Source organism: Pempheris klunzingeri, unplaced genomic scaffold, assembly GCF_042242105.1.
Source record: "Pempheris klunzingeri isolate RE-2024b unplaced genomic scaffold, fPemKlu1.hap1 Scaffold_100, whole genome shotgun sequence".
In the NCBI taxonomy this organism is placed as follows: Eukaryota; Metazoa; Chordata; class Actinopteri; order Acropomatiformes; family Pempheridae; genus Pempheris; species Pempheris klunzingeri.
The window spans coordinates 28,701-39,569 of NW_027255003.1; the positions used below are offsets into that span (position 1 = coordinate 28,701).

General features: G+C 27.6%; 1 protein-coding gene across 1 annotated transcript; it reads right to left on the minus strand.

The window, feature by feature from the left end:
• Positions 1-1,065: 1,065 nt before the first annotated feature.
• On the minus strand, positions 1,066-6,017 carry LOC139225234 (dolichyl-diphosphooligosaccharide--protein glycosyltransferase subunit STT3B-like). Its single transcript, XM_070856199.1, has 9 exons — positions 5,932-6,017; positions 5,647-5,865; positions 4,615-4,703; positions 4,203-4,556; positions 2,475-2,670; positions 1,493-2,426; positions 1,336-1,446; positions 1,179-1,288; positions 1,066-1,123 (listed from the first exon to the last, which is right to left on the minus strand). The coding sequence occupies exons 1-9, from the start codon at positions 5,988-5,990 to the stop codon at positions 1,066-1,068; spliced, it is 2,130 nt and encodes a 709-aa protein (XP_070712300.1). The 5' UTR covers positions 5,991-6,017.
• Between the last annotated feature and the right edge of the window lie 4,852 nt (positions 6,018-10,869).

Consider the following 10,869-nt stretch of genomic DNA (forward strand, 5'->3'; position numbering starts at 1 on the left):
ACTTATTGAAAATAATTCCCACTTTTAGATCTCTGTCATAAAATTAAAATATCCTCGCTCTTGTCTTCAACTTTATAAACAACTGATTTGTTTTTTGAATATAATCATCAAACTAGAAAAATAGCTCATTAAAAATTTTATGAGCATAAATCTTAAGTATTAAATATTCTGTCAACTTTATGACTATAATAAATTTAAAAAATATTATATAAAATATATATTTTACATTTAATACAGCCACAATATACACATGCGTGCTTTTAAAATCGATTTTCCTTCTTAGTTTAGTCGACTCAATAAAAAAATTTGACTATAATTAACTTACAATAACTCTTATTTTATACTGAGAAAAATGACAAGAGAATTTAGTTAAAATTAATGAACATTTCATCAAAATTAATATCCAATTAATTATAATTTCATTAAAGTTAATATCCATCCAACTTGACTACAATGAGGGTGTGCTATTATACAGATTACTTTAATATTGTTAGACTAAATGGCGTAATTGTTTCTAATAATTCAGCCAATAAAAACTTCTATAGCTATTTTCATTTATAAATTAATAGGCTACATAACATCATAATGATGACAAAATAAAATCAAAGCTACTCATATAACATTAAAAAATATATCTTAAAGTCAAAAACCCATCGAATATTATATCTATGAGAACGCATCCATGAGAGTTTTTTAGATATGTGTAACTTGACAATCTTAATACATAAGTTGCTATGAATCAATCCACATTTAATAAATAATAAATAATAAAGTACAATAATATAGCAAATAATAATATAGCAAATAATATTATATTAATAATATAGCAAATAATATAGCAAATAATATTATAGCAAATAATATTATATTAATAATATAGCAAATAATATTATAGCAAATAATATTATATTAATAATATAGCAAATATTAGCATAAAATATCAAGAATTCGCAATTTTTATATAAGAATGTGGTATCATTTAAGAAAATATAGTAAATTAGTGTTACAATATACTGTATTTGAAACTGAGAATTGAAACATTAATTCACAAATATAATAAAATTTTTATATTCGTATTTGATTATTTTTTCCAAAAATTCGTCGATTATCATAATCTTTGACTCTAGGTTATAAAAAAGATATTCGATTAAAGTAATAGTCTAAAAAGAGGAGATTACTTGTATATACGAACAATCCAGTTTTCGCTTGTAAATGCTTCTTCTAAAGTCTCAAGGACGATAGGTTCATTACCAATATGAATTCTACGAGCTGAATCATAATTACCAAACTAATTTAATATCTTAGTAAAATGCTTATAAAACATAAAAGAATCACCGAATTGCTATTGAAACCATAGTAAGACGTTTTATACATAACACTTTGTTTCATAACTTTTGAGGCATGTTCGCCCATAGTATATCCATGCTTCGATATATAATTTGTTTCCTAATTAGTAAAAGTCAATAAGTAGATTCTATGAATCGCAGATAACCTGAATGTCATTAGGATATACGCCTTGTGCTATACGTACCATCCAAAGAAATTTATTTATGTCATCACCAGTGTAACCAACTCGGCCACCAAAAATGATAAGAACATAATCAACATCGAGTTTTTTAAATATTTTAAATGCTTCAGTTTCATTTGAAGCCATAGCCTTACCAACAGTAGCAATATGTGTATTATTCCATGTATTATTATCAACAAGAGTGGTTCTATTTGAAAAACCAGCTATTTGATATCCATAATCCCACCATGACAAAATTTTAGCATCAGGTTTAGTATTTCTATTGAGCCAATAGTATGCCTCTCTGAAATCATCAAGAATATAAACAGATCCGTCAGGACGATCAACTGCAAAAACAACTGATGGACTGGAATAATGATATTTCGCCATCCATATACAATGTGATACATAATGGAATAGTAGAAGACAAATTATTAAAAGACTAGCAACACCAACCATTCTTTTAGAGACAGTAAAGTATGATTTTTTTTTCATCAGAACAGGTTTTTTTTGTTGAGGACCATTATTACTAACAGCAGCTGAATTTGATTTGCGCGATTTACTGTTGCTAGGTTTTTCACCACCATTATCCGCCAAGTCGTCAGAAATATCTAGACGATCACGATTTGTTTCAAGTGAAACCATGCCGTCAATGGAGTAAGACACAGCTACTGCAGCGAGAACACATACAATAGGTGTAAGTGTGAGCATAAGACGTACCATAACACCAGAGAAATAACTAGCAAATAATCCATAAAGTATAGCAAATATCCTAGCTTCATTGTTCTTTTCGATACACAAATAAACTCCATATACCATTGCGAATGCCAAAAAATGTAGATCTAAAACATACGATGTCCATGATGTTGGTTGATGTTCGGCAACTGATGATATGATTGGTATATGAACTTGTGCATATCTAGAAAAATTTCATTATAATTATTGTTTAATCTCAATTGGTAGGTACCCTGTATCAAACAAAGAGTAAAACCTTCCTGTCAATGGACTAATAATTCCGGTATATTCAAATACAAGCAATACAACAATTCCAAGAGTAATTACCGAGCCGACAATATAATGGAGGAATAGTTTGAAGTAATTTGGTTTCATTAGAGATTTCATGTAATCAGTGAAAGCTACAATCTGTAATAGACCAAAGACACCTTTTCATAATATATATAATAAAAATTTTAATCACATTAGTTTTCAAAAAACCATGTGAAAAATTAAAAATTATCCATTTAATAAAATAAAATATTTAATTTCGAATTGATTATTATTAGTTAAAATCAACTAGATAAATAAAGTAATTTGAAGTTTATTAATAACAACTAAAAAATCAAACTAACAAAATAATTAGCTTTATGTTACAGTTTACATATAAAGACATTTTATACGTGTTCATGGTAGTTTAAATCATAAACATATGAATACCAATTTTTAAAAACAACGCTTCTCTGTATTAAATACGTTTTAGTTAAACAATATAAAATATAAACGCATGAATATATCTCTAGAATTTTGAAATGGGTAGGTAGCTCATGTCATAAATCTATACATTTTACTATTGTAACTCTTTAAAATTCATCTGATTGTCTATAATTCATACTTTATGTAATAAAATTTTTTACGTTATTCACTAAGTGTAAATTTATTTTCAGTGGAATAACTATACATAGATTAAAGAAGCGGGCAGATGGCTTAGTGGTGTACGTTTAGCTCGATGACCTAGAGTCTAGATTGCGCACGCATATAATACGGTCTATGTTATCCCTTAATCCGAAGTTAGTAGGAACAGTATGGTAATTTCATGTTTCTATAAAATAATTTTTTTTCATGTGGTAGTGCGAGGGGTCATAAAATCAGGTGCTGATGTATAAGAGTACAAAGGTCAATCTTTGCCCCCGTCGAAATGATTCCCATAAAGCAAACGTCCAATAAATGTATAAGGTAGGGACGGTGGTCACCCCCAATATGAGGATTATTATTTTGTTAAACTCCCATAGAATAATAAGTCGGGGCTGGTGTGTGGTTGAATCATGACAGAAAACTCCACTGCGGTGCCTACAGCTTTTAATGAAACAAGTCTGACCAACTTGTACTTCTCAGCCCAATAAGCTGCGCTAGTAGTTTGACCTCGTAACTATAAATGATAAACGATAAACTCAAGTTTACAAATTAATATCGCAATCAGTGTAGTTCTTTAGATAATTAGCGACACTCTATGCGCTATTTAAAATAGCTGAAAGTATAAAACACTGAAAACTTGGGTTTCACTCATAGTGTTTTCTGTGATAAATATTTTTAAACATGTATTATATAAATTTCACTTTATATAAGTAATCTGAATAATAATCTATAGGTATCTTCATTATCTTCATTATGATCAGTTTCGTATATTTCAATCTGATATCATTAAATAATTTAGCGATTTAATCAGTCTACTAAAAATTATTTAATAACATTAAATTAATGTGATCTAAATATACAAAATAATGTTATATGCTTAACCAAAGTATTTCTTAGTATAAAAAACTATCTATGAATGCGAAAAAACTGCAAACTACACTGAATTAACTAGTTAAATTCTTAAAAGCTAAGTAAAGTGAGCTTTTAATATACAAGTCAACTATAATTATGTAATTATAAAAATAGCTAATTGAAAACCTCAATATGGCACTAAATAAAATTATACCTAATGCAGGTAGATGTTCACTTGATGATAATGCAACCATACCAACAAATGGAATTTGCATTGCAAGTATTAGACCCATTATATAGAATGTACAATATGATATGTACATATTTGTGTTATATTTGCCCATTAATATGAGAACAAATACATGTAATGGTGTCATATTAATTATAAATACGTATCCACCCCAAGCTGTTACCATATACCAATAAAAAAAGGTAGTTAGCATTGACCAAGTAAGAGATCCAGATTTATAGGCTTTCAACCATAAGTAAAATGTAAATACTAGCAAGAATATAGCTAAACCTTCGTTATCATAAGATCCAGCAACAGATCTACTAATATATCCTGGTGCTATAATGATAATGATAATAATAGTATATCATGTATCAAAATAGTTGTGTAAAAATACCAATAGAAATAAACATAGAGGCTATTAGGCCAGCTCTAACATTCCACAATTCCTTTGTAAAAAGATACATGGCAATAACCGTGAATGAACTAAAAGAAATTATTGTCAAAAAAGCATTTATTGCCGATAATATTAAAATTTTTTATGTTAATATATATCTATATATAATTGTAATATGTCATATAACTATTTATAAAAATAAGTGGGAACTTATTCTTATAAATAAAACTATGTTATAGCCCACTATGGCCTTACTAGCATACTGAACAAAATATCTACAGAAACTTAATAAATTATAATTACTTAGTAAATTATAATTATTTAATAAATTATAATTATTTAATAAATATCTAATTTAAAGCGTACATACCGACATTCTACATCATATATTATTACTCTAATATACGAAAATTTTTTAAAAGTTTATAAACGAGTAAAACTAATGATAAAAAAGTCGTTTATAGCATTTTTTTATCTTCATTAAGATATTTTTAGGCAATTTAATGACTAGTCTCTAGTGAATATATTTAAAATAATAAATGAATTTTTGATTACTATTTAAAATGTATAAATTGATTCTCTTTAAAATTTTATATTTTAACTATTTGTTTGTTTAATAAAAAAAATAAAAATTTATAGTTGAATAGCAATAATTCGAAAGCATAATTCATCACCTATTTATATTTATTATATTTATTAATCAACTAAAAATCCGAAAACGGCATTCTACCTACATGTCTAATTTTTATATATAATGATATATAATGAATATTCTATAAAATATTACTTGAGTTTAAGTAATAACTAATCGGATTTCGCTAAAATGACATATCAGCTGAAATTCATAAGTTGTCTACATCATAGATTGCTATAGATAAATCTTATTCTAAAAATATGACCCAATTTATTGCTAAATAACTATAAAAAATATATTTGGAATTTAAAATTTCAACAGCACAAAATGTAGTTACATTTAATATTTTTTAATGAACTCATTTAATCAAAAAAAAGATATTTCTATTAAATTATTACCTAAATATTGGTGCCAAAAATACACAGACATCACGTATATGTATTGGAATACCAACAAGATGTAACGTATGGAAAATAAGACCAGAAGTATACATAAGACCTGGAAACACTGAGGTCCCAATCATTCTACCTAATGGATACCATGCTGTATCATCCAACCAATTTAAAAACTCGTAGAATCCATGCTCAACATAATATTTAGTTGATCGATAATTGAACCTATATATTAATAAATAATTATGATTAATATCATATAATTTATTATTATTAATATAAGAATTTCACCATGGATCAAACTCATGAATAATTGATTCAAATTTCAACACTGAATACTGTCTGTTCATGAAAGCTAATACACATGCTATACCCAAAACAAGGTATATACATGCACTCTTTAACTGTTCATTCTTAGCATTCTGTAATCTTCTTATTGCACAACGTCTTTTTATATATTCATAGGACGTTTCTGAAGGTTTTTTCAGCTTGTTAATGGCATCTAAATAGAAACTAGCAGACACAGCATTTAGCATTTTATCAGTCCACGCGTGCGTGCATCACTAATAGGTTTATCCGACGTGGGTCCCTGAGTTGGCATTTTTTGAGATCCTTTTTTTCAGTTATTTTATCTTGGCGTTTATTAATCAGACGTAAACTATGACTTTCCTTATTGTTAAACGATTTTTACTATTTTGATAGAGTATAAATAATTTTGTGATGTTAGATCATGATTCACAATCAGTGCAAAATAGTTTTATAAATAACTTTGCTAATTTATAAAAATATAAAATTTGTAAAAGTAATTCGAAATGTATTAAAATTGTGATTTCAGGATTTAAAAAATAAAAACGAAGACATAAGTCCGGGTGCTGACTGGACAATGAGCGTGCGCAACTATTTGGTCGCTTCTTCTTTCGTGTGATATTTATTAATTTCACTGCTCTATCATTCATTAGATAATTAATTGGATTTTAATACAATGAGTGTATGAAATTTCATTATGGCGACTTAAAAAATAGCAATATTAAAATCATTTGTTTGAGATATTCTTCGTCAAAGTCTCCGCACGTATTCGTCAAGTGTGTTTTATCTTTGAAATTTTTCTTACTATAATTATATCGCTAATTTATTTTCTATCTTTTATTTTTAACTTTAATCAATAAGAAAATTTAGAATTAAAATAGCTAAACATTCCATATAGGTAGGTAAAATTATTGATTCTTCAACAGGTATAGAATCATAGCGATGAGTGAATTACATAAAGAATTAATTCATGACATATTTATAAATCTCTTAATATTATCCCCCAGATGTAAGTCCACCTTGTAAAGGTAGATTTTGAAGTATCCTAATATAACTTTATTAATTTAAAATTTTTCAAATTCTATAAGAAATAGTTGCCACTTTAATCATATTAAAAATGAATACTATGACCTTCTACTGCGATTATTTAAATACAATGACCGAAGGAAATATGTATAACAGGTAAGTTAACAGAGTTTCCTTTGAGAATTTCTTTTGAGAATTTTCTTATCTTGGCTATTTGTAATTGATAATAGCAACAACAGATTCTAGAGCAACTTTTAGAATGAAAAAAATTACACTGATGATCACGAACAACGTGATTACTAGATTTCTAGTGCGGTGGTTATGAAAATGTTAAGTATGATGCTTGGAACGTAATTCAGATGTACAATATTCGCTACGCGTGCGTCATATTTTTATAATTATTTTTGTATTGCTTTAATATAAATATATTTTTTTTTGAGATAATAAATACTTTAATTTTTTTTAAAATAAAGAGTATTGCATAACACTGCTTCCCAGTGTTAATTTACCAATGTAAATTGGTAAATTTACTAATTATTAGTAAGCTGATCGGATTCTGCTTCTTTAAGTATGTTATTTGATATGTGAAAATTTAGGATAACGTATATTATTTAATTCGTTGTGTATAAAATATATATATTTTTATACATAAAATAATTATTTTTTTGCAATTCAAAGAGCAGTATTTTTGTTCTTTCCGAAATTGTACTAATATTTTACATATTATTTTAATGTAAATGAACTTTTTACACTAAGTAGTACCACATGTTCATTATAGATTTATCTCAACATTATAATACAATTACCAAAACAAATATTGTAATTAATGTACGTTTATTGTTATTAATTATGAGCATTTTTTTATTTTAATATAGAAAAGTGATAACCTCTTCATGAAGAAAAGATTTTGGTGTAGATTATTTTTTTAAAAATTTGTATCTCTAAATTAAATAAGTATCTATGCAAAATGTAATTGCATAAATCAAACAATATGCGATTAGTTTGTTTTGGCGTGCGAATTAGTTAGAATCAGATGGGTGTCCCTATAGATTTTCACTACATTTATTTAAATTGCATCTTATGCTCTTGGGTTTTCAATCAAATATTAGTTACTTTAGAGATTAAACACTTGTCATTTCAATGGGTGAGTCCTTATTGTATCGACGGAGATTTTTTTTTAATTAATATTTAGTACATATTAATTAGAAAAATTATAACTTTTCGTAATAAAAAACAATATGGTGGTAATATGATATGTATTGACTGCCCATAAACGGCATTAAGTGTATACGACATTCGGGAATCTTCGTAACATAGCTCGAAAAATTTGAATGTTTCAATTTTTATATAAAACCAGAAAACATTTAAGAGTGCGCAGCTACTTTGTAAAATATTTTTTTTCAGAACAAATAGCATGATATATACTTAGATAAGTTATCTAAGTGTATATTTGTGGTATTTGTCCTCATCCAACTTTGAATCTATTACATTATGAATTATACTTTTACACTCAGATATGGTAAGACAAAATCTATCATGATGATGTCGGATATCCTCATAGGTACTTTTGGGTGTTGAATTGTATGGATAATAAGACAAAGTGTTTCCATAAGGAAACTCTGATAGATCTAAAATACTAACCTTTTCAAATAAAAGAATTATTTTTAAAGAATTTACAGATAAAATGATAAATATCACAAATATCCATGGTGGCTATATATTTATTGTTGTATCACAAACAGATTTCTCTAAACTCCAAAAGTGGCCAAGCTCGGTCACAGTTTTTAGATCATAGTCTCAATCGACCAGAAAATATGCACAGTCGAGTATTTTTGTTTTACAATATATGTAATTTTCCGAAATATAGCGAAGATCTCTGAATACATTGCACTTATACTGAATTTCAAATTTTTGACATGACTTTTGTAGATAAAAGGTAAAACCCCTGACACAACTTTAGGACCTGTTATTATAAATCTATATTTAATCTATTATTTAACAATAAATTATCATAAATACCTTTTGCAATGCTCAGTAGAAATTAGTGACGTTATATACCAATACGTGTTTTTGTGGCGTCACTAGTTTCGCATTGGACTTATTACAATTGACATTTTAGGACCTTTATAATACCGACATGTATCCTCTGTTTAATATTTCACTATGTTTTCTGGCGTAAAAGCGATAAAAGATAATCCGCAAGTTATGAGCACAATACCTGTGAACTTCAAATTATTTGTCAAATTTGTTTCACAAAGTGTTGTAGTAGCTGCAGCGAACCTAATCGTTAATCATCGTAATTAACACCCCTAGTATCTGGATTTTTAATTTGCTGCAATGCATTAACAAATAAAAATCCACTTTTTTGAGCTACCACCTATATCCTGTCGTAATTCTACAAGCGAATTATCAACCAATAATATAAAGTGAAAAACAATCACAGTGTTATCCACATTGATTATATGTGACTCTATCAAGTTAATATGTTTAAGTATTGTCTTCACATATAACGAATATACATACGTAGTCTCTTAAAGAATAAAAAACGTATATAAATTATTTAACATTAAAATAATAAATTGATATTAATAATTATAATATGTCCTATTATAATTATTAAGTTAGCTCAATAAGAAGAACCAACAACGAGGCATAATTTTACTTTACTTGTATCAGCTATCAGGGACCGATTACACTATCCTAACCTTCGCTTCCATCATAGTCTATAACATCAAAGAAATATCTAATTACTATAGTGTTCCAACATAAGATTATATTATGAGATATGAAGGGCCAGAAAAATTAGGCGGCAAAGGCTCTCGAACTAGTGAAAAAGCGATTGGCGAGCACTAGCATACATACAGCAGACAAATGGCTTAGTGGAATCAGTGATCTCGCTGGTTCGAGTCCTGGAGCCTCCCACTATTTTTTTTAAATCGTATCCCATAATCCGAAGTTAGTACAAACAGTTTGGTGATTGCATGTTTTTATATAAAATTATAGTACATGCTGGTAATGGGAGGCTTAAATCTTTTTCTGATATGATGCACTAGGAGTTAATTCCTGCATCAGTTGAGATGACTCCCATAGAGCCAACGTATAATAGATGGACAGGGGTTGTGATTGCCCCCAAAAAAAAACGAGGATGTATAGTGGGTTTAATTCTTACATTACCGCTGAATATTAAGTCAAAAGTGTGTGTGAATTATGACAATTGACACCGCTCTGGTGCCTACAGCTTTTAATGGATCAATTCTGACCGACTTAAACTTCAGAGCCCAATAAGTTGCTCCAGAGGTAAGACCTCCTAACGAAAAAAGTACCAGCATATAACACTAAGATATCTTCCTGCTTTAAACTAGTATTTTATATATATTTAGAATCTTTTTATATTATAAAATTTTCAGAATTTTAAATTTAGCTCGTAAAAGTGCATATCTATGAGTCAACGTCTTCAAAGAACAAGTTAGAATTAACAATACCTTAATAATCGAACGCTTATTCGGTAAAACTATCCAAAAATAATGTAGAATAACAAAGGATACTTAGTGAAGCTTCAGTATAGATTCGTCATTATAAATTATCTTGTGTTATCTTTAGAGATATATGGTAAATGTCCAAAAGTGAATACGTTTTAACAGAGGTTCGATTCTCCACTAGGGTAATACAAAATATAGTATCATGAAACAATGGAAATTAAAATTTTAAAAATTTTATGACGTATTTTTAAAATTTTTAGTGTTATAGAACAAGAACTTACCCATTTAACGTAATAATTATTTGCTAAATTTTTTTCAAAATTGCACAATAAGTTCTTGTGGATATTATATAATGAAAAATTATGTATGCTAAAATACTTAAAAGATAGTAAATATAATCCTGGCCACGTATTCGACA